The sequence below is a fragment of the Hypanus sabinus genome, chromosome 13 (assembly GCF_030144855.1).
Source record: "Hypanus sabinus isolate sHypSab1 chromosome 13, sHypSab1.hap1, whole genome shotgun sequence".
Taxonomy (NCBI): domain Eukaryota; kingdom Metazoa; phylum Chordata; class Chondrichthyes; order Myliobatiformes; family Dasyatidae; genus Hypanus; species Hypanus sabinus.
The window spans coordinates 61,336,440-61,361,708 of NC_082718.1; the positions used below are offsets into that span (position 1 = coordinate 61,336,440).

Sequence of the window (25,269 nt, forward strand, 5' to 3'; positions counted from 1 at the left end):
CTCCACCATCATACCACCATCCTCATCCCCACGCACTCTGTTGTTCCCCAGCCTTCCCCACCATTTGCCCTGTCGTGTTCACGTTGACTAATGGACACTCATCTGCATTAATCCTGCTTTCCAGCATTGGCCAGCAGGTCTCCATTCATCACTGATTCAAGTGCTCCTCTGGATATTTAAATGATCCCATTGATTGTGCCTCCAGCACTCCATCTAGCAATGTGGTCCAGGTACTCCCCACTCTAGTTGGGAACAGTCCCCCTCAGATCCCATCAATCTCTTACTCTTTACTCTAAAATTATGCTTTAGTTTCATTTACCTCAATGAAGGGGATAGGCTTTCAGCAATTGACCCTCATAATCAGAATCAGGTTTAATATCACTGGCAAATGTCATGAAATTTGTTGTTTTGCGGCAGCAGTACAATGCAGCACATAAAAAAACAAACTATAAATTATAATAAGTGTGTGTATTGAGGTAGTGTTCTTGCGTGTGTTGTTCATTCAGAAATTAACTGCACTACACCCCAGGGTTCTGGAAGAGGTGGCTGAAGAGATTGTGGAGGCATCAGTAAATGGTCTTTCAAGAATCACTAGGTTCTGCATTGGTTCCAGAGGACTGGAAAATTACAAATGCCATTCCATTCTTTAAGAAGGGAGGGAGGCAGAAGAAAGGAAATTATAGGCCAATAGCCTAACTTCAGTGTTTGGGAAGATGTTGAAGTCCTTTATTAAAAGGTCAGGCTTCGGAGTACTTGGAGGTGTGTGATAAAGAAGATCAAAGTCAGCATGGTTTCCTTCAAGGAAATCTTGCCCGACAAATCTGTTGGAATTCTTTGAGGAAATAACAGGCAGGATAGACAAAGAAGAGTCAGTGAATGTTGTTTACTTAGATCCCCAGAATCCTTTGACAAGCTGCACATGAGGCTGCTTAACAAGATAAGAGCCCATGGTATTACAGGAAAGGTACTAGCATGAGTGAAAGAATGACTGATTGGCAGGAAGCAAAGAGAGGGAAAAAGGGCACCTATTCTGATTGGCTGCTGTGAGGCTCGGTACTGGGATTGCTTTTCATGTTAAATGTCAGTGAATTGGATGATGGAGTAGATGGCTGTGGAGAGCATTCTAACTAGTTGCATTGCCATCTGGTATGGAGGGGCTACAGCACGGGATCAGCCTGACATGGGTATTACTATTGTCCAGATGATCTAAGTGGAGGGCCAGTGAGACTGCATCTGCTTTAGATCTATTGTGGTGAAAAGCAAATTGCAGCAGGTTCAGATTCTTGCTAGGCAGGAGCTGATTCCAGCTACATTCAAAGCATCACCAGCCTTATCATGGTAGATGTGAATGCCACTGGGTGACAGTCAGTGAGGATGGCCACCCTGCTCTTCTTGGCATTGCCACCCTTTTGAAACAGGTGGGAACCTCCGAGTGCAGCTGTGAGAGATTGAAGATGTCCTCAAACACTCCTACCAGTTGGTTGGCACAGGTTTTCAGTTCTCTACCAGGTACACCTGATGCCTTCTGAGGGTTACCTTGAAAGATGTTCTGACGTCAGCGTCTGAATCAGAAGTCACAGTATAAAGGCATTGAGCTCTGGGAGTGAAGCATTACAACCATCCGTGATGTTAGGTTTTGCCTTGTAGAAAGTAATGGCCTGCAAACCCTGCCAGAGCTGATTCTGTCTCTCACCTCAATCAGGATTCTTTTTTTTCACCCTTACAATAGCCTTCCACAGGTTGTACCTGGACTTCTTGTACAGTTCCAGATCACCAGTCTTGAATGCCACAGATCTAGTCCTCAGCAGACTACGAATCTCCTGGTTCATCCACAATTTTTGGTTTGTGTCTGCCTGCTATGTTCTTGAAGGCACACACTCATCCTCGTGGGTCTTGATGGAGTTGGTGACAACTGGGTGTATTCATTCAGACTAGAAAATGAATCCCTGAATACTGTCCAGTTCACAGACGTAAAGCAGTCCTGTAAGGGCTCCTTTTAATGATATAGTATCTATGCAGATAATTTTAGATACCTTGATCATGTTCCCTCTTGACTTCCTTCACACCAGAGAAAACAGACTTGGTTTCAGTTTCTCCTTAAGACTGAAATGCTCTATGTCAGGCAATATGTTGGTGAATCTCCTCTGCACCCTTTCCATGGCTATCACATCCTTCCTCTAGTGTGGTGGCAGGACTCTAGCTGAGGTCTAACAATGTTTTATAGTTACAGTGCAATTTCCCTGCTCTTGTATTCAATGTCCTGATGAAAGGAGGCCAGCATCCTATATACCTTAACCACATTATGTGCACGCCCACCTTCAAAGGTCTTTGGATGTGGACACCAAGATCCTCTGTTTCTCAGTAATCTTAAAGACCTCCTGATTCATGGTGTATGTCCTAAGCTCAGGTATTTTCCCAAACTGCATTGCCTTGCATTTAACTCCATCTGCCATTAATACATCAGCTTCCAACAATTCCACTGGCCTTTGACCTTGCCTCCTCCTTCCACAACTAAATTATTCATATATTTTACAAACTACAAGGGTCCCAGCAGTGATCCCTGTGGGACATGGTTAGTCAATGGCATTGAATCACAGAGAGCTCTTTATCATCACCCTCTCCTCTATGTTAAGCCATTATTGGTTCTAAATTCACAACTTGTTCTGGATCTAATGAACCTTCAATGTGGGACTTTGTTGAAGTCCTATAAACCACACCTACTGTGCTGAACACATCAATAGATTTTGTTACCTCGTCAAAAATTCCAATCCCATTGATCAGTCAAGATCTGTCCTTGATAAAGCCATGCAAGCTATCTCTGATTATACCTTGTTTTTCTAAGTGATCCCTAATTCTATCCTGCAGAATAACTCCTACTACTGATGTCTGACAGCCCTTCCCCAGCTGCCTTTCTTGAATTGACTTTATTACTTACATCCTTTTTATACATGAGGAGTAAAAGTCTGTCTGTCTGAATGTGCAATTTATAGTAATTTATAATAAATAGTATATACAACATGACAGTCCATTTAACATAGAAATACAGTTGTCAGTATGAATTAATCAGTCTGATGGCCTGGTGGAAGAAGCTGTCCTGGAACCTGTTGGTCCTGGTTTTTATGCTGCGGTACCATTTCCTGGATGGTATCAGCTGGAACAGTTTGTGGTTGGGGTGACTTGGGTCCCCAATGGTCCTTTGGACACTTTTTACACACCTGTCTTTGTAAATGTCCTGAATAGTGGGAAGTTCACATCTGCAGGTGCGCTGGGCTGTCCACACCACTCTGCAGAGTCCTGCAATTGAGGAAAGTACAGTTCCCATACCAAGCAGTGATGCTCTCAATTGTGTCCCTATAGAAAGTTCTTAGAATTTAGGGGCCCATACCAAACTTCTTCAACTGTCTGAGGTGAAAGAGGTACTGTTGTGCTTTTTTCACCACACAGCCAGTATGTACGGACCGTGTGAGATTTTCGGTGATGTGTATGCTGAGGAACTTAAAGCTGTTCACCCTCTCAAACCACAGAACCATTGATGTCAATAGAGGTGTTTCTTGAAAAGGGAGACCACATTTGCTATCCTCCAGTCATTTGTGGCAAGCAAAAATTAAAAAAATCAGCCAGAAATGCAATAGTTGTTGCCGATGATTCAAAGATACATACTATTATCAAGTATGTATGTAGTATACAACCCTGAGACCCTGTTGATGGCTGAGGCCATCAGCGAGCTTAAAGATGTGGTTAGAACTGGACTTAGTAGTACAGTCATGCATCAGCAACGTGAACAGCAGTGGGCAGAGCCAGAGATGTTGCTAACCATTTGGACTGAGGTCTCTCTGTCAAGAAGTCCAAGATCCAGTTACAGAAGGAGGTCTTGAGATCCAACAAGGACAGTTTTAACTATCAGCTTCTGAGGAATGATCATATTGAATGCCAAACTGAAGTCGGTGAACAGCATTCTGACATGGGAGACGCCGTTCTCTAGGTGGGACAAGACTGAGTAGAGGGTAAAGGCTATTGCATCATCAGTGGACTGATTCGAGAGATCTGCAAACTGGCAGGGGTCCAATGCCGAATTAACAGTTCATGACCAGCACTTCAGTACTATTGAGTTCAGTGCCACCGGATGGTAGTTGTTAAGTGGCTACTGTCAGCCTCTTAGGCACTGGGATGATGGTGGCAGCTTTGAAGCCTGCAGGGTCAATGAGAATGCCAGGGACTGCTTCAGAGAGATGCTAAAGATGCCCATGAAAGTGAGCTGGGCCGAACAGTCTCTCAGTACCCAATCAGGTATCCTGTCCCCGCAAAGCTTTGCATGGGTTGACCCTGATTAGGATCTTCCTTACATCAGCTGTGGCCAGACAGAGGGCCTGCTCCTTTGGGGTAGAGGAGGGCCTTTTTCACTGTTTCAATCTATCAGGAAGAGAGAATCTCCCTTTTATTTTGGAGACTTGGACTTTCACCATCCCTATTCCAAATACAAAATATGTATTTTTTTCCTGAATTCTGATGAAAAATAATTCATTTATGACTTCATCAATACTTTCTGGCTCCACACACAGATTGCCCCTGTTGTCCCTAATGGGCCTCCTATCTTTTCCCTGGTTATTCTATTGTACATGATATATGTACAAGATGGTGGTGAATATTGGTAGCTCGGGTTGAGGTGTGTGATGTTGGGGAGTTTGCCGAGCTTGGCAATCAGCTTGCAGACGTTTCCTCACCAGTCGAGGTGACATGTTCAGTGTGTAGTTGTTGGTGTTTCTCTCTGGGAGTGCTTGTGTTTATATAGGCCCCCGTCACTTGCCTCAGTCCTGATTGGCTATCCCTTCAGTAAACTCCATAAACAAAAAATATTGAAATATGAATCCCTAAGAGCCTAAGAAATGTGAGCCAATAGAATTCAAACATCAACTGAAGGGGTAACCAATCAGGACTGAGGCAAGTGACGGGGGCCTATATAAACACAAGCACTCCCAGAGAGAAACACCAACAACTGTGCACTGAGGATGACCAAGCTCGGCAAACTCCCCAACATCAAATTCTTACAAAATGTCTTTGGGTTTACCTTGCTTCCGACAGCAGTTGCTATTTCATGACCTGTCTGTGCTTCCCAAATTTCCTTTTTAAGCATCATTTGTTGAATATTGGAGATGGATTAGGCTGTCCCCAAGGTGGTCAGAGTTGAGAAGTGATGCTGGTGGAATGTGTGACATCAGTTTTGACAAGCTTTATTTTCCCCTTCCGTCTACCCTCTGAATTGTCATTTTGATTATTTGATGCTTGTTGATCCAACAGCTAAATGTATAAAAGTCTGAAGACTTTGTTTTCAGTTTCCCAGAGACTCAGTTCCTCTCGCTGGTCACTTCCTCAAACTGACTCAGGTTGTGAACGGACATTTATCACAAAGATTTTGATCATCCATGCCACCAGTTTCAACCTTTCTGAAGTTCAGGTCATTGAGTGTTGAACCTCACAGCAGCATCTTTGTGTCCTCAGGACTTTACCATTCCAGCAATCCCCTGACTGACGCTGTTCCTTCCACTGTAAACAAACTAGAGCTCTTCCTAACCTGTGAAGGAAGTAACTTGCCCTGTTCCTCTTGCCCCTATGCAGATGGACTACTCTGGCTCACCTATAAGACTCGTTTGTAAAATCTCCAGTGACTACACCCCTCTACTCTAACATTCCTGCATTTCTGCTTTCCTCTTAAGTCTGGCCTGTGCTCAGTCCCAATTTTTACCCTTCCCACCATTAAATTCCTGGGCATTATCGTATCAGAGGATCTTTTCTGGGACGAGTACATAAGTGCCATGCAAAAGAAGGCATGGTGGCACTTTTATTTAAGTTTGCCTTGATTCAGCATGTAAACTAAAACATTGACAAACTTCTAAAGATGCAGAGTGGAGCGAATCCTGACTGGTTGCATCACTGCCTGATACGGAGACACCAGTGCCCAGGAATGGAAGAGTCTGGTGAATAAAGGTCACTTCATCAAAATTCTCCCCGCCATTGTGCACATTTACATGGAGTGCTATCGCAAGAAAGCAGCATCCATCAATGACCTCCCACCATCCAGGCCCTGCTCCCTTCTTGCTGCTGCCATCAGGAAAGAGTGACAGGAAGTTATTACCTCTCACCCATCGGACTCTTGAACCAGAGGGGTTCATTGATTCATCTCAACACTAAACTGATTCCACAGACTATGAACTCACTCTTAAGAGCTCTACAACTTGTGTTCTTGATATTTATTGCTTATTTATTGATTATTATTTCTATTGTTGTATTTTTATTTTCTCTGAGCTCAATCTGGTAAAACCTGAGGTACTGCGTAGCCAGGCACACTCATTTGTCAATTGCTAGGAACTTTTGGACTTTTCTAGTGGTGCTTAGAATGTGGCTTTTATTGTTATTATTATTACTTTTTTCTCTTGTTTGTAATTGCATAGTCTTTTGCACATTAATTGTTTATTCCTCTTTGTATTTCTTCGATTCTTTTGTTGTTTTGTAGTATTTACTGTGAATGCCTGCAAGAAAATGAATCTCAGGGTAACATATACATATATACTTTTAAAATAAATTTCCTTTGAACTTTGCACTGTAACCTCATCATACCTCTCTCTGCCTTCAAATGCTCATGCATTTAGTCAGCCGTCCCTCCAGATGAGCCACAGAACAGATGTTCGATAATGTTGCAAGGTGCCGAGACATTTTTCCATTACAGATGTCTGTTTTGAATACGCGTTTGTGCAGGAAAACCTCTCCAAATGCCAATACACTATTTTATTTTCTCCAGTAATATCAATGCTTTGATCACACTGCAGGAGACTGTAACAGAGAAAGGTTACAGCAAATAATCGTTCATAGCATTTCCAGAATGTTATTCACCCTGAGAATAGGAGTTAGTCAACCAATCTTAGTGAAAATGTGTTTCACAGATGGACAAATGAGAACATTCTCTGACCGACAGGACTTCACACAACAGCAAACTGGCACCTATGAAAGGTGTTTGATTAAAACTGTTGGTTTAGGTGTAGATCAGCAAGTATGTTGTAACCAGTCTTATTGCAGTGGGTGCTAGTCTGGTAGAGGATGAGAAGTCATTACCCTGGAATGCACAAAAGAAGATAACAGGCATTGTTAGAGGAGATGTTTCCTTCTGCAGAACTTGACTTTTTCAGAAGAGTCGCACAGTCTATGGTGTTTCCAGTTGTGATGTATGGCTGTGAGAGCTGGCCTGTTAATGAGGCTGAATACAAAAGAATTGATACCTTTGAACTTCGATACTGGAAATACAGCCAGACTGCTCACTAGGAGGCTTGATTATGAAACAAAAGCTCAAATATTTTGGCCACATGGTGAGAAGACAGGATTCTTTGGAGAAGACTCTCATGTTAGGTGAAAGAGAAGGTAAAAGAAGGAGAGGACAACAGAGGCTACGATGGATAGATAATATTACTCAGACAATGTGTATCACCTTGGGGAATCTTGGAGAGTTTCCAATAAGAAGGCTGGGTGTCCATATAACCATATATAACCATATAACAATCACAGCATGGAAACAGGCCATCTTGGCCCTCCTAGTCCGTGCCGATCCCTTAATCTCACCTAGTCCCACCTACCCGCACTCAGCCCATAACCCTCCACTCCTTTTCTGTCCATATACCTATCCAATTTTACCTTAAATGACACAACTGAACTGGCCTCTACTACTTCTACAGGAAGCTCATTCCACACAGCTATCACTCTTTGAGTAAAGAAATACCCCCTCGTGTTTCCCTTAAACTTCTGCCCCCTAACTCTCAAATCATGTCCTCTAGTTTGAATCTCCCCTACTCTCAATGGAAACAGCCTATTCACGTCAACTCTATCTATCCCTCTCAAAATTTTAAATACCTCGATCAAATCCCCCCTCAACCTTCTACGCTCCAATGAATAGAGACCTAACTGAGACACTAATAGAGACTCGGACTCGACTCAATGACTGAACAACAGCACAGAAAAATCTTTATTTTGTTCTATCTATAAAACTCTGCCCTGCAATTAAGCAGCCATTATGCAGAGTTTGGAGAATACTACATGTGGCTTTCTGAATGCTCAGTCTGACAACTGACCATTGGTTGATCATTAATATGAACATGATGATTTGATCAGTGATTATTAATCATTTTCAAAATTAAATGTCAACTAATTTAACTGCATTTGCAAGCAACTGATGTAATTCCTTACCTTTTTTATAGCCAAGAATATTTGATTTTGCTGAACACATAACAAAAGGGGGAGGGAAACAGACAATCGAAAAATGAAAGAAATGGAAGGCCTCGAATTTGGTCGATCCTGTCCTTAGATGTTAAACAGTTCCATCTACTGGAGGGTTAGGGTAATGCAAATGAGTAGTGTACTCATTCTGAGAGGAATAACAACAGAATGCTGGAAACACTTATGCAGGTCAGGCAGCAACTGTGGAGAGTGGTTAATTCGTCATTGTAAATTTCCTGTGATTAGGTTATAATTAAATAGGTAGGTTGCTGGGCGGTGAGACTCCTTCCACACTGTATGTCTAAATAAAATTAAATAGAGTTGGCCCTCCTTATCCGCGAGGGATTGGTTCCGGGACCCCTCACGGATACCCAAAAACGCGGATGCTCAAGTCCCTTATTCAACCTGTTTCAATGCAGTGGACCTTAGGACCCAGCAGAACCCCAGACCTTATTTAACCTGTCTCAGTGCGGTGGACATTAGGACATTAGAACTCTGTTTCTGTTCATGAAAATAATCGTGATCACGATTGAAAATAAAGTGGAAATAAAGCGATCAGAAAGAGGTGAAATGCCATCGGTCATTGGAAAAGCATTAGGCTACATTGGTCAACGGTCGGAACAATTTTAAAGGATAAAGTGAGAAAGGCCCTGCCCTGATGAAAGCTACGATTATTACTAAGCAATGCAGTGGTTTAATTATTGGGTTTTTGATCCTCCACATCAACCCAGCATGTTCCCGGCGCTGAAACATACGTTCTTAAGCATTTTATATGCATAGAAAGGTAAAATAAATACTATATACTAAGATAAATGTTTGACTAACTGACGTTAAATAATACCGGATGTACCTGCTCCGACTTATTTAGTAAGAGAATTCCTAATTTTTATCGATCCCAATTCACGATAACCCATGCATGTCCTCTCGTATACTTTAAATCATCTCTAGATTACTTATAATACCTAATACAATGTAAATGCTATGTAAAATAGTTGTTATACTGCATTGCTTAGGGAATAATGACAAGAAAAAAAAGTTTGTACATACTCAAACAACAAGTGCTGGAAGAGCACTTCCAGGTTTTCGCTATTCTGGTTGGTTGAATTTGCAGATGTGGAACTCACGGATAAGGAGGGCCGATTGTAATCTCTAGGCCTGCTCATTTGGATAACTATTAGGCAGTGTGGGCAAATACTGGAGCATGTGAAAGAGGTTCTGCTTGTAGGATCATACCAAGGACAAGTTGGAAGGTTCAACCATTCTCTGATAATACTGCAACCTTCAAAAAAAAAGTCTATTAACTTGTTGGTGAAACTGAGCATCACTTAGTTTTGGAGCCAAAATATTAATTAGAATCAAGTAGCAACTCATGATAAGTTACACATACAAAATGCTGGAGGAACTCAGCAGGTCAGGCAGTGTCCATTGAAATGAACAAATGGTTGAGACCCTTCTTCACAACTGGAAAGGAAGGGTGAAGCCACCAGAATAAAATGGGGGTGGGGGGGGGGGAGGAGAGAAGAAGGGTAGCTGGAAGGTGATGGTGAAACCAGATGGGTAGGAGAGGTAAAGGGCTGGAGGTGAAGGAATCTAATCAGAGAGGAGAAAGGGAAGGGGGAGGTGATAGGTAGGTGAGAAGGGTAAGGAGCCAGAGTGGGGAACAGAGGGAGGGTGTATGGAATTTTTTTTAACCAGAAGGAGAAAGGAACATTCATATCATCAGATCTGAGGCTATTTTATGGTAAGTTATTTATTTTCTCTACCTATTCCTTGAAAGCTTAATTCTCTCAGTTCAGTTGGTCCTTTATGATTACTACTGGCGTGGTAGTTTTTAAAGAATTTGGCAGGTACCTCTGAGCAATTAATTTTGTTTGTCAGAGGCAAAAAGTTATTTTTTAAAAAAAATTCCCTTTGTCTAAGCACCCTTTCTAAATCATTCTTGGGTTTTTATAAGCTCATGGGTAAGCTTTGCTATTCTGATACTGATATTCGCTATTCTGGAGCTTAGTTCTGGAGTAAGGCCTTGGAAACACGCGGTTTGTGTTTCAAACCTCACCCAACCCCAGTGGAAAAAGCCTATTTGCATTTACCCCATCTATGCTCCTCATAATTTTGTATACCTCTATCAAATCTCTCGTCATTTTCCTGCCCTCCAAGGAATAAAGTCCTAACCTGTTCAACCACTTTCTGTAACTTGTCCTCGAGTCCCAGCAACATCCTTGTAAATTTTCTATGTACTCCCTCAAACTTATTGATATATTTCCTGTAGGTGTCCTGAACTGCACACAATACTCTAAATTAGACCTCACCAATGTCAAGATACAGCTTCAACATAACATCCCCACCTCCTGTACGCAGTACTTTGATTTAGGAAGATCAGTCCCCCAATCCGTGGAGAATTTATTCAAATGTCTCCTATCTCTCTTCACAAATAATGAATGTAGTTTTAAGCTCCCTTTTCAGCTATGTCACTGCAAATTGAAAGAACCAAATTTTCAATGGAGACGCCATAATCACCAAGCTATGACTATGAAGGTTGGAAACACCTGCTGGAGGAGATGAGCAGCAATGCAAAGGGCTTCCAGCTGAACTTTATGAAGTAAAGGAGGTGAGAATGGGAACTACTGGGGGCGAGGTGAAAGGCAAATGGAACCAGAACCAGAAGAGTAATCACATTCTGCAGTACCTCGCCTTGGGAGCAGCTGCAACTTACGTGGCCCGCCTCAGTTCAACTGTTTCAACCAGCTGAAAGCTACAAAGCTACATGCATTTGTGTAGAGCGTAATGCCAATTCTAGACACCCTCCAGGGATGCCAGAAAATAGCACAAAGCAGTGTCAGGTGAGAAGCCTTTCTTGTTTACCCTTGGTGCTTCCTGCACCAGCCGAGGCCCATAAACTACCATAAAAACCATGACAAAACTCTTAACTTCTGGTCCTGGTTCCATTTGCCTTTCACCTCATCCCCAATAGTTCCTGCTCTCACCTCCTTTACTTCATAAAGTCGAGATGGAAGCCCTTTGTATTGCTGCTCATCTCCTCCAGCAGGTGTCTCTAGCCTTCATAACTCATTTCATCTACACCTTAATTATTTCAACCCCTGCTTTAAATATACCTATTGACTTAGCCTCCAAAACCATCTGTGGCAATGAATTCTGCAGATACACCACTGTCTGGCTAAAGAAATTCCTTTTCATCTCTGTTTTAGAGAGACATCCTTCTATTCTGAGTCTGTGCCCTCTAGTCCTGAACACTCCCACTATTGGAACATGCTCTCAATGTCCGTTCTTTCTAGGCCTCTCAATACTTGGTAGGTTTTAATAAGATTTTCTCCGGCGAGTACAGGCCCAATACAGCTCCTCATACATTAATACTTTCATTCCCAGGATTATTCTCGTGACCCTCTCCAATGCTAACATATTCTTTCTTAGACACTGCTCACAATACTCCAATTCTGTTCTGACCAATGCCTTATAAAGCCTCAGCATTACTTCTTTGCTCTTGTACTCTTGCCCTCTGGAAATGGGTGCTGACGCTGCATTTGCCTTCCTTACTACCAACTCAGCCTCCAGTGTCTGCAGTCTCTTGTGTGTATGTTTTAATTTTAACCTCTTTTCGTAACAATGTATGTATATGATGGTCTATTCAATGCTTGTCATTCACAGGGCATTGTATTTACATCAGCATGTTGACACAAATGGAGAGCAGACCTTGGCCCCTCAAGCATGTGCCACTATTCAATAGGTTGAACGCAAGGTCAGCTTCATGAATTCAATCCCATTCAAGAAGCTGAATCTGAGCTGGAGCTCCAGGGTAGCAGTGAGAGACTGCTCAAACAGGACAGTCTGCAAAAGGCACAGTATCCAGTCACCTTAGTTAAACCTGTTACCTTGTTCCAGACCCTACGTGCTATACGTGCCAAACAATTACCTATTGCTTGGCAGATACAGCCATCAGACAGGACATATTATTCATCATCTTGAAGCTAGGTGAACCTCCTGTGGAGTCGTTGCAGGACCTGCCAGCTCTCTAGGATCTTTTAATGTGGCTCTAGGCCCAATTTTGGATGAGCACCACATCTCTTGACTTGAGGCGACCTATTGTATATTGATGGTAGATTCAATGAAATTCTTCCTCCTGTTTCATTTAGTTCCCAGCTTACACTCCAGACAGTGACATATTGACCCCTTTAGTGATATTTAATTTCACAGACACAAGAGATTCTGCAGATGCTGGAAATCCAGTGCAACAAACACAGAATGTTGGAGGAACTCAGCAGGTCAGGCAGCATCTGTGGAGAGGAGTAAACAGATGGCATATACGGATGTGACCCTTTATCAGGACTGATCTTGGCCTGAAACGTTGATTGTTTATTCCTCTCCATGGGTGATGCTACTTGACCTGAGTTCTCCCTGCATTTTGTGTGTGTTGCATTTAATTACATAGTGTGAAGCCTCAAATCTGAACTAAGGCCCTGAAGTATTTCAGACAGATTGTACTGAAGATATAATAGTAGATTTTGAAGCCCATGCATCAATCAGATCTCTGTTAGACATTTTGAATTACTCTAAGTAATACATCTTCCATTTGGTTTGTCTAACTTTCCACTATTATGGACTACTGTGCAAATGGTAAGCTATCAAGTCTGGGACTTAGTCACGGGGACTTTCAGATTCAGATTTATTTATCATTTGTACATCAAAACATACAGTGAAGTGCGTCATTTGTATTAATAATCAACATAACCTAGGGACATACCAGGCAACTCGCAAATGTCGCCACACATTTCAGTGCCAACATAGCCTGCCCGCAATGCTCAGCTAGACAACAAAGAACAAAACAAGCCCCATTTCTCCCTCCCAGCCTCCCCCCGATTCACCCAGCCACACCTCCCATACCAGCTTGGCATCCAGTGATAACTGGCATTTTGGGGATTACATTGGGCTTCCCTTGAAGTCAGAGCCGGGATGTTCGGCTGACTGCGACAGAAGGAGGAATGAGTTCCATCTGTGATTACCATTTTGAGGACAAGAGGACAGGTCACATCTTCCTCACTTCAGAATCCTTGAGAGCTGAGATCTTTGGAACTGTGTAAGAAGTGCATCATCAAAGAAACATGCCTAGAGTTAGGGATCAGAACTGGAAGTGTGAGTAGATGTAAGCAAAAGCTGCAATAACTAAACCAGTGCTCTTTATATTAGGCCTAGTGTAAATATCAGCAGTGCAATAGCTAAGCATTAGAGGACTAATGCCTGGGGAATGTAGTGGTTGGTCTGAGGATGGAAACACTGGCAAGCCCTCTGCATGTGCTTTGTTTTAAATGGGATGATGCAGTGTTGGCTCTCAGTATTTTATGCTTTCAAGGAGTGGTTGCTATGGATGACCTCCAACTTGGCATACAGCATAGAAACATAGAAAACCTACAGCCCAATACAGGCCCTTCAGCCCACAAAGTTGTGCCAAACACATCCCTACCTTAGAAATTACTAGGCTTACCCATAGCCCTCTATTTTACTAAACTCCATGTACCTATCTAAAAGCCTCTTAAAAGACCCTATTGTATCAGCCTCCACCACCATTGCCGGCAGCCCATTCCATGCATTCACCACTCTCTGAGTAAAAAAAAAACTTACCCCTGACATCTCCCCAACACCTACTCTCCAGCACCTTAAACCTGTGTCCTCTTGTGGCAACCATTTCAGCCCTGGGAAAAAGCCTCTGACTATCCACACGATCAATGCCTCTCATCATCTTATACACCTCTATCAGGTCACCTCTCATCCTCCGTCGCTCCAAGAAGAAAAGGCCGAGTTCACTGAACCTGTTCTCATAATGCATGCTCCCCAATCCTGGCAACATCCTTGTAAATCTCCCCTACACCCTTTCTATGGCTTCCACATCCTTTCTGTAGTGAGGCAACCAGAATGTATTGAACAGAGCTGCTGCTTTTTTGTACAGGCTGAAGAACCAGGTTCGTAGATGGGAAATGTAACACCATTTTATCAATGAGTCTGTATGAGAGAAAGTGTGTTCATAATGTGGCCCAGCTTGGTCCATGGACCTGGAATTCTGGTTAAGGACCTTCTGTGCTGAGGAGCACTGATTCTTTGGGTATTTACAGAAACATTTCAAGAGAAAATCATCTGATTACAAGTCAATGCTGCCAGGATTAAGCATTTTTTTTTAGCTTGATAGTTTAACCTTGTAACAAACTGTCGGGTAAGTCCAGGGCAAAAGCAAATTACTGGAGATGCAGGAGATCTGAATAAACAGGAGAATCCTGGAATTAGTTGTCGGATCAGGCAGCCCTATGGAGTGAAGAATATATTCAGCATTTTCTGTTGATGAACTTCCATTATTAACGGAAAAAATAACTGTGCCGACACTTGTGGGCTGCCCACTTCACTTGTTAATGCAAATGCCACATTACTCTGTGAAGTCACTGGAAAATAAGACTGACGATCTCAGGGCAAGGCTGCTGTGTCAGAGGCAGATGTGGCAGGTCTCCACTGTTTGTTGCATTGGGACTTGCTTAACAGTGAACACACAGCTATCCGACAAGAAGGATTTACAATCTTCAGAATGGATCGTCTCGAATTCTGCTAAGAAAAGAGATGGTGGTGTATGCTTTCTAGTCAATTCTCATTGGTGCATGGACATTGGGGTTATGTTGATTTCTTGTTGCTCTGACTGAGAACAGCTAACAATTAAATGCATCCATTCTATTGCTTCAGCAGTCCTAGTCTGTGATCCTGACCAGAGTTTATACACCACCAGTGGTGGATTATAAGCAACTGCACAGAAACAGCTCACCAGATGCATTTCAAATTATAGTCGGCAACTTTAGCGAGGTCTGTTTGAGGAAACCCCTGCCCAGTTATCACCTGCACATAACCTGTTGCACCAAAAGGCCCAACACACTAGACCACTGCTACACTATGATAAAGAATGCCTACCAATCCTTCCCAAGACCATATTTTGGCAAGTTGGATCATTTGTCTGTACTCCTACTACAGTCGGCCCTCCTTATCCGCGAATTCCGCATGCGCGAATTCAACCAACCACGAATTGCGAAAACGCGGAAGTGCTCTTCCAGCACTTGTTGTTCGAGCATGTACAGACTTATTTTTCCTGTCATTATTCCCTAAACAATGCAGTATAGCAACTATTTTGCATAGCATTTACATTGTATTAGGTATTATAAGTAATCTTGAGATGACTTAAAGTATACGGGAGGATGTGCATGGGTTATCGTGGATCAAGATTGAAAAAAATCAGAAGTTCTCTTAGGTAAGTTGGAACAGGTACAATCGGTATTATTTAGCGTCAGTCAAATGTTTGTCTTAGTATATAGTATATATTTTACCTTTCTATGCATACAAAACACTTAAGAACGTATGTTTTAGCACCGGGCTCGGGAACGGAATTTCCCGAGTTTGATCCAGTGACAGCCTGCTCCCAAGTGTGCTCTCCATCGTGTTGGGTTGATGTGGAGGATCAAAAACCCAAAACCCAATAATTAAATCACTGCATTGCTTAGTAATAATTGTAGCTTTCATCGGGGCAGAGCCTTTCTCATTTTATCCTTTCAAATTGTTCTGATCGTTGACCGACTGTATCCTAACGCTTTTCCAATGACCGTTGGCGTTTCACCTCTTTCCGATCGCTTTGTTATTTCCACTTTATTTTCAATCGTGATCATGATTATTTTCGTGAACAGAAACAGAGCTCTACTGCTGGGTCCTAAGGTCCACCACATTGAGACAGGATGAATAAGGGACTTGAACATCCGTGAAGTTTGGTATCTGCGAGGGGTCCTGGAACTAATCCCTCCTGGATAAAGAGGGCCGACTGTACCTGCATTCAGACAGAGCCTAAAGAGCAAGGCTGCAGAGATCAAGGCAACTAAGTGTTGGTCACGAGAGGTTGAGGAATGGTTACAGGGTTGTCTTGAGTCAGTGGACTGGGCTGTGTTCAAGAACTCATCTGAGGATCTCAATGACTATATCAAGGTTGGTACAGACTTTAATAAAACAGCTGTAGATGAAAGTGTCCCCAAAAAATCATTCAGAGTTTTTCCCAATCAGAAGCCCCGGATGATCAATGAAATTTGGAATTTGCTAAGAGCAGAGGCATTCAAATCTGGAGATCAAGAATGCTATGAGGTGTAGGGATGATCTCTGGAAGCCGTCTCTTGGGCGAAGTGGAGATTCCGGACTGAACAGGGATCAACGAGGGATGCTCAACAGCTGTGGCAGGGATTGATTGCCATAACCTCCGGCAAAGCTAAATCTTGCAGTATGGGGGACAGCTTCACTTTGCTTCCAGATGAGCTCAACACCTGCTATATCCGCTTTGACCACCAGAACAGGGAGGAACCATCGCGCACCCCCCCCCATCTCCCGATGATCCTTTGATGATGTACAGGCTGCCTTCAAGAGAGTGAATCCAGGGAAACCATCTGGTCCGGATGGAGTACCTGGCTGAGTACTGAAGACCTGTGCTGACCAACTGGCTATCGTATTCACAGATATCTTCAACCTCTCACTTTGGCAGTGTGTGGTACCCACCTGCTTCAAGCAGACTTCAATCGTACCAGTGCCCAAGAAGAGTGTGGTAACCTGTCTCAATGACTATTACCCAGTGACACTTACATCCACAGTGATGAACTGTTTTGAGAGGCTGGTGTTGAAGCATATCAGCTCCTGTCTGAATGGTGACTCAGATCTGCTCCAGTTTGTCTACTGAAGCAACAGGTCTACAGCAGGTGCTCTCTTGCTGGTTCTTCATGCAATTCTGGAACATTTGGACAGCAAAGATGCACACATCAAGATGCTCTTTGTCGATTACAGCTCAGGATTTAACACCATCATCCCTTCAAAACTAATCAGTAAGCTCCAAGACCTGGCCCTCAGTACCTCCTTGTGCAGTTGCATCCTGGGTTTCCTCACTTGTAGACCTCAGTCAGTTCGAATTGGGGAAAAAATATCTCCTCTGCAATCTCCATCAGCACAGAAGCATTGCAAGGATGTGTACTTGGCCCCCTGCTCTAATCGCTTTACACCTACGACTATGTGGCTAAATACAGCTCCAACACCAGATACAAGTTTGCTGATGACCCCACTGTTGTGGGCTGTATCAAAGGGGGTGATGAATCAGCATACAGGATGGAGATTGAAAACTTGTCTGAGTGGTGTCGTAACAACAACTTCTTACTCAATGTCAATAAGACCAGGGAACTGATTGTAAATTTCAGGAGAGGCAAACCAGAGGTCCATGAACCAGTAATTCTCGGAGGATCAGAGATGGGGAGGGTCAGTAACTTCAAATTCCTGTGTGTCACTATCTCTGAGGACCTGTCTTGGACTCATCATATAAATATTATTGTGAGGAAAGCATAATAGTGCCTCTACTTTCTCAGGAATCTGTGGAGATTTGGCATGTAATCGAAAACCTTGTCAAACTTCTATAGATGTGTGGTGGAAAGTGTGCTGATTGGCTGCATTGGGAACACCATGAAACGATGCTGTAGGAAAGCAGCATCTATCATCAAAGATCCTCACCACCCTGGCCATACTCTTATCTCATTGCTGCCATCAGGTAGAATATACAGGTGCCTCAGGACTCGGACCACCAGGTTCAAGAACAGTTACTACCCCTCAACCTTTAGGCTCCTGAACAAAAGGGGTTAGTTACACTCAATTAAGGACTCTTATATTGTTATTTATTGCTATTTATTCATATTTGCATTTGCACAGTTTGTTTACAGTTTATAGATCCTGATGTTTACTGTTCTACATATTTGCCAAGTCTGCCCACAGAGAAAGAATCTCAGGGTTGAATGTGGTGACATGCATATACTCTGATAATATTTATACTTTGAACTTTGTATATTTCAATGTACATGAGAAAATTAAATGTGAATCTGAACATGAAGAAAATGAGTGAATTCATGGGGTGTACAGTAGCGTAGTGGTCAGCGTAATGCTATTACAGCATCAGTAACCTGGGTTCAATTCCTGCCACTGTCTGGAAGGAGTTTGTAAATTCTCCCCATGACTGCATGGGTTTCCACTGGGTGCTCCAGTTTCCCCCCACATCCCAAAATTGTACAGGTTAGTAGGTCAATTGGTCACATGGGTGTAATTGGGGATTGTGGACTCAATGGGCCGGAAGAATCTGTTCCTGCACTATATCTCTAAATAAAATTATCAAGCTTTAAAGTAGAAGAACATAACTCACAACCTCATTCTGCATACCTGTGAAGAATAGGATGTGTTGGTTATCCTCAAATGCTATAATCATGGGACAAAGGGCCTGTACTGTGCTGTGGTTGTGGTGTTCTGTATTCTATGTTCTGTTACCTTTCCAATAGAGGCAGCAACAGAGATGGATTGTCAATGGGTTAAGGAGGTCTTCAGCAGACACAGCCTGCCTCTCTGTCCTCTGTTTTTAGTTCCACTGGGATGATCACTCAGTTGTTCGGACCTCAGTAGTACTGAAAGTCTGAGCACATCCTGGTTATCAACCAGCAGTCAGATCTTCTGAACTTTTTCCACTCCCCATCTGTACTTGAGTTCATTGAGTTTTCTGTTAGCTTTCAGATATCTATAGGACCATTTCTTTTCTCCTACCAACCTAGTTAGATCCTAGATCTGCTCATCATCCTTATCAAAGCTGTCTGGTGTTTTCTAGTTGAGAGGGCAGAATGTCTTTTGGTGGCTGCTTTGGACCTGAGGCCAGCCCAAAGACTGATACACTATGGGGATTATTGATTGTGATTCCCAAGTTGCCTGTGAAGTGCTGACCAAGTCTGGCCTCTAAGATCATTGAAAACACCTTTGTTCTGGTAGCTTTTCTGTTGCTGCTGTTGTTTTGGGGACAAGTTATCATTGATAACAGAATGGATTAATTGGTGGTCAAAACATCACTCGTAGTGTAGGTGAGGTGAATATCCTTGTGGCCTCTCAAATAATGCTATCACCTAATAGGAGCCCAAGCATTTGATTGAGAATATTGCCTTGAGGTTTTGCAACTTGTCTCTCTGAAGAAACAGTATTGGTTAGGATTAAGACCATGCTCCAGGCATGAAGAACTTCCCCAATACCCTCCTGCCAATCATCCCTTTCCAGATGACAGTATTCTTTACAGCCGTGGCATTAAGACTGGGCTCAGAAGGATCTATTTTTCTCTCAGAGATGCAAGCCTTTGCTTTTGCCAAGGGCAGAGTACTTCCTTAGTGCTCATGCTCTGGGCACTGATAATTGTAGTGTGATGGATTTACATAAGAGATAAGGGTCTGCCACAGGGGGATGTGTCTATAATCTCATATACCTCCTCCCAATGGCTGAAGAGCTGGTCATTGAATCGGAAGATGGATTCTGTTCATTGTTTTACATCGTGGACATAACCCTAAGCATGCAGGAAGCAGCACCAGCTATTGTACATAGCCTTTTTGACCTAGCAGAGGATCTTGATTGTCATTTGAGAGGGGTATTGAAATAGTCCCCTCAGATTTAGTTGCACTCAGGAATTCATCTCCTTCCGACATTTGCTTCACGGTGACATGCAAATCATGGTCTCAGCCAGCAGCTCCAATTTCACTGCAGCTCTGTGTCCAGCATCTAGCAAGGCTGCCTGATAGCCTTAATCTTTCTCACTGTATTGTTGGCTCCAGTAAACTCCTACTGAGATGCAGCTAAGGCACGGGATAAATGAGAAACTATTCAACTTAAATTGCTGTCATCTAAATTTTTAGATTGCAGTATGAAGATGGTGCTCTGTGTTATTGCGAAATCATTGACCAAAGCCTACAGGAAATTGGGTGTCCTGCAAATTATCTATAAGTCAAGGTTCATCAGCAACCAGTTCCCACTGTGCAACACTGACAAAATTAAACTCTGCAAAATATGGCCCACTCCCCATATCTCTACATTGTTGATAAAAATCATCACCAAATCCTGTGCTTTCCATCATAATCTTCTGCAACATCAAGGTAGTGTGTGTGGAGATCAGGACCTCAAACCCAACACAAAGTTCACCCTCTGTTGGGCAGCAGTAATTGCCATTGTTCTGTCTACTCTAGAGTCATAGACTACCTACATAGGCACCCCAAGGAACTGGAGAGCCATCATTGCTCTCTCCACAAAATTAACTCATCTACTGGCAGGACAAGCAAACCAATGCCACTGTCCTTCCCCGGTCCAACATCTCCAGCATTAGAACATAGAAAGCTAAAGTACAGTACATGCCCTTTAGCCCATGATGTTGTGGCAACTTTATAACCTACTCTAATATCAATCTAACCCTTCTCTCCTACATAGCTGTTTATGCCTATATGCCTATCTAAGAATCTCTTAAATGCCTCATCATCCAGACCATGCTCTCTTCTTGCTACTACTATTAGGCAGGAGGTTAAGGATGTTTAGGTCCCATACCACCAGGTTTAGGAACAGTTATTACCCTATAACTATCAGGTTCCTAAACCGGTGTGGATAACTTCACTCACCAGAACTCTGAAGTGATTCCACAACCTACAGCCTCACTTTCAAGGGCTCTACAACTCATGCTCTCAGTATTATTTTTTTCTGTTTTCACAGCATCTTCTTTTGCAAATTGGTTATTTGTCAGTCTTTGTTTATGTATAGTCTTTCATAAATTCAATTGTATTTCTTCATTTTCTTGTAAATGCCTGCAACAAATGAATCTCAAGATAGTATGTAGTGACTTACGTATTCTTTGATAATAAATTTACTTTGACTTGATTGCAGCTGAACCCGTGTAAGTAAGTGGATATTATTCCATTACACTTCCGATGTGTTCATTATGCCGAGGAAAGTGAGTCAGTTGCCACAGGATGCCCAGTTACTGATTGCTCTGTTCTTGGAGTCTCTCTTTATGCTGCTGTCACATTTGAAAAGCTGTCTCCAAGGATGTCTATCAAAATAATGTAATTGAGTGCCAAGGGTCAGTGATTGAATTTTTTTTTGTTGGAGATGGCTGTGCTTGGTATTTTTGTATCATGAATGTTACATGCCACTTACCAGCTCATGCCTGACTGTTGTGTAGGACTTGTTGGATGTAGTAATGGACTCCTTCATTTGTTCAGAAGTTGTGAATGGATTTGAATATTCTTCATTTGGTAGTGGACATCCCTTCTTCGGACCTTTCTATGGAAGGGTGATGGTTGGCTGAGGACCCTACTCTAGCCTTCGGTGGGGTGATTGACCTTCAATAGCTATGACTGCCTTCATTTTAATGTTTTTTGAGCATTTTTCCCTCGAGGTTCACTGACTTCAATTTTACCAATGTGCCTTGATGCCATGTTCCTGTTGCCCTGATTTTAAAAGCACCTCACCTCTAGACTTCATCTCTTTGGTCCATGTTAGTGCCAAGGCTGTGATTGGGTGTGGGGCTGAATGACTCTGGCAAAAGCAAAGTGAATTACTGTTCACTAGCACTGTCAATGATGCACCTTTCATCACTTTGCCTATAACTGTAAGTATATTCTTTGGGCAGTCATTAGCTGGATTGGATTTGTTCTGCTTTATGTGAACACACCTTAGTTGGGCAATTTTGCACATTGTTGGGTAGATGCCATTGTTGTAATTATATGTGATGGATTTGGACAGAGGCACAACTAAATCTGGGGTTCAGGCCTTCAACACTAGAGTGGTGGTGTTTAGTGTTACAGCCATTGCTGTATCCAGTGCCCTCGGCTCTTTCTTCAGATTCCCTAGAGTGAGCAGAATTGCTGGGGACTAGTGTCTGTGAAGTTGGAAATCTCAGCCAAGGTGAATCTTCCACCAGTTGAACGTTGCTGCAAACGCTGCAGTGTTTAGAACCCATCGTAACTGAGGGTGGGAGGTGCATACAGATCCCTCCTATTAACACTTCAGTTGGCCACTGCCATGCTCAGTGGATATATTGGAACTGCAAAGCTTTGATCTGTTAGTTGTCAGATTGTCTACCTCTGTTGGTGACATGAGATGGGCAATGTTCATGTTCATCCAGCCACACAATGTGGGGTATAGACACTTGCAGGCCATTACTCACCTGGTTTGGTGAGAGTGAGTGAGTCAGTCAGGGTCGACAATGGATGTTGCATTCCAGCTGTCTAGATATGTAAACCCGGGCGGTATGATATGAAGAGCAAGCTCCCTCCCTCCATGCATCAGATGAACGTAAAGGAACAGCAGAGAGCCATACAGTTTGGTACCAGCAGCAAGACCACCTTAGGGGCTCCAGTTCCAGATTTTTTCCTCGGGGGTTACTCCCGAAGCCTATCCCATGAGTGGGTATAGCCTCAAAGCAGTGGAAGTTTGAGATCAGAGTTTTCCTCCTCCTAGATGAGCTGCCAACCGTGGCTGACAAGCTCCACCTGCCCGAAGCAACTAGTTTTAAGATGCCAGTAATCTGTTTTTGCCCCTTCTTTCAGTAGAAACGGTTCTGGCAGGCTTAGTAGCTAAGCTACACTTGAAGACCAGGTCTTGGATTTGGTTGTCAGAGGCAATTTGAGATGCATGCCATTGGGAGCATTTGATAGGCAGTAGGAGCTTGTCCCCATTACCACCCCCGGCTTTTACACCTTGAGCCATTGGTGAAATTGACTGGAAGTAGAGGTAATAGGTTTGGGGTGAAAGGTGAAACATTTAATGGGAATCTGAGGGGGGACTTTATTACTCAGAGGGTGATGCAAGTGTGGAACGAGCTGCCGGTGGGAGTGCTGCATACAAATTCGGTTGTAACATTTAAGAAAAGTTGGAATAGGTACGTGGAAGAGGGAGATGGTGGCTTGTGGTCCAGGTCCAGGTGCAGGAAGGTGCAACTAGCAGAAGACTGGGCTAGCACAGACTAGATGAGCTGAAGGGTCTTTCTGTACTGTGGTGCTCTGACTCTATAACTAAGGAAGGGCCAGCTTCCTCCATTCCACCATGGCTGTCATTGGCAGCATCTCCTCTGGGCTCTGAAACGTAACTGTACCATTCTCATTTACACCACGCTTATGAAATTAGGGCAGCAACTGGATGCCTCATCATGCCTTACAACATATCAATTACAAGCAAATGACTTAAGGCAGGGGCATGATGAAATATTTATCAGGAAGGGATTGGCTATGAAAGAAGCTCAATGCTGACCAGAATAGAGCAGCCTACGTGATTTTAAACTTGAGAAACTCTGCAGATGTTGAAAATCCAAAGCACAAAATGCTGGAGGAGCTCTAGATTAGGCAGCATCATGGAAATTGAATAAATAGTCAATGTTTTGGGCTGGGACCCTTCTTCAGGACTGACAAGGAAAGGGGAAGATGCCAGAATAAAAAGGTGGGGGGAGGGAAAGGAGGATAACTAGAAGGTGGTAGTGAAGCCAGCTGGTTAGGAAAGTTGAAGGGCTGTGGAAGAAGGAATCTGATAGGAGAGGAGAGTGGACCATAGCAGAAAGGGAAAGAAGAGGGGCACCAGGGAGATGACAGGGAGGTGAGAAGAGACCAGAGTGGGGAATAGAAAAAGAGGGAAAGTGGAGGGAATTTTTTTTACCAGCAGGAGAAATCGATATTTGTGCCATTAGGTTGGAGGTTACCATAAGGGTGGCCTCATCATCTTGGCACAAGAGGAGGTCATGGATCAACATGTTGGAATGGGAATAGGAATTAAAATGCTTGGCCACAGGGAAGTTCCTGTTTTGGCGGATGTAGTGGAGGTGCTTGATAAAGCATTCCCCCTTTTTACGAAGGGTCCCAGCAATGCAGAGGAGGCCATATCAGGAGCACCGGACACAATGGATGACCCCAACAGATTGGAGGGTGAAGTGTTGCCTCACCTGGAAGGACTGTTTGGAGCCCTGAATGGAGGTGAGGGAGGAGATGTTAGTAGGTGAAATCACTGATGTGATTTCCACCCTTGGGTCTTGCAGAGGTTCAATAAGTGGCTCACCACCACTACGAGAGTCACTCAAAATGGGAAATACATGCCGTCCTCTTAGCCATGCCTACTTCTAAGCTGGGTTAACTTGTTCACCATTTATTCCTGCCACATGACTTTTCTTGAAATGAGAGACAAAATGCTCAGATGGTGAGTCCATATTGGGGTTTTGGTTGGAGCAAACAAATTGCCCTTGATATCAGTAGCTGCAGCTCTAGCACTCTAATGCAATTGGGTTTGCATATTTGTGAAATATGTCAGAGTGTGGTTTCAAAGCAAGTACAAGATGCTTCTTGTATGAGCTAATTCTTGGGAGAATTATACAAGTACAAGAAAGGAAGAGTAATCATGAGGGTTATGATCAGCATGGCACACAATGATCTATTCTGTCTGGACTTGCAAGTAAAAGCAGAACTGAAGTAACTTTGTAATTCTGCTTAAAGCCCAATCATCTCCTTCCAGTTTAAAAAAAAGAGTACATATCCCTAAGATCATAATGAAATTCATCTGGATGTCTTACTGATATGAGCCTCGATTCACCATTGTATGGTTTGGAAAACTCACTCTGTCTTGGCAAGTTGAACAGTAAAAATAAGGCACATTGTTAATTGTTCCTGCATTCCTAGACATTTATGTGGACTGGGGAGTAGTAAGTGTTTCCAATCCATAAAGTAAATTTTGGGTTTATTTTTTCATTTTCCATAATGGTAGAGAATAAAGAGGTGCAGTGCAGAGAGGTACATGGAACTCTGCAACAGGTACATGGAACTCTGCAACAGGTACATGGAACTCTGCAGCAGGTACATGAAACTCTGCACAGGTGCATCAAACTCTGCAACAGGTACTTGAAACTCTGCAACAGGTACATGAAACTCTGGTGGAACCATTTGGAATAGTTAGTTCAGATCTGTACTCAGAACCACTGGATGCATCTGTTGACGTTTGAGGAATGCAGTAAACTTTTGCCTGAATTAAAATGTTCAGTAATGGGGACACTGGGATTCTTGGGCATGTTGAACATAGAACATAAAATAGTACAGCATATTACAGGCCCTTCAGCCCACAATATTGTGCTGACCTTCAAACCCTGCCTCC

At 43.0% G+C, this 25,269-nt stretch overlaps 1 protein-coding gene and 1 long non-coding RNA gene across 7 annotated transcripts in view; one reads left to right on the forward strand and one right to left on the reverse strand.

Moving 5' to 3' along the window:
- The window catches only part of cradd (CASP2 and RIPK1 domain containing adaptor with death domain), a 60,936-nt gene that overhangs the window by 1,921 nt on the left and 33,746 nt on the right, over positions 1-25,269 (forward strand). Inside the window, exon 2 of one of the 6 annotated variants that reach the window (XM_059987749.1) lies at positions 5,894-6,042. The exons of the other annotated variants lie outside the window; for them this stretch is intronic. Within the exon in view, the coding sequence (XP_059843732.1) occupies positions 5,894-5,916 (23 nt within the window). The 3' untranslated portion in view covers positions 5,917-6,042. Of the gene's footprint in view, positions 1-5,893; positions 6,043-25,269 lie in introns of those variants that run through there. 6 annotated transcript variants of the gene reach the window in all.
- On the reverse strand, positions 6,217-8,390 carry LOC132403924 (uncharacterized). Its single transcript, XR_009515397.1, has 3 exons — positions 8,227-8,390; positions 6,613-6,825; positions 6,217-6,524 (listed from the first exon to the last, which is right to left on the reverse strand). It is a non-coding gene; the product is annotated as an uncharacterized LOC132403924 (long non-coding RNA).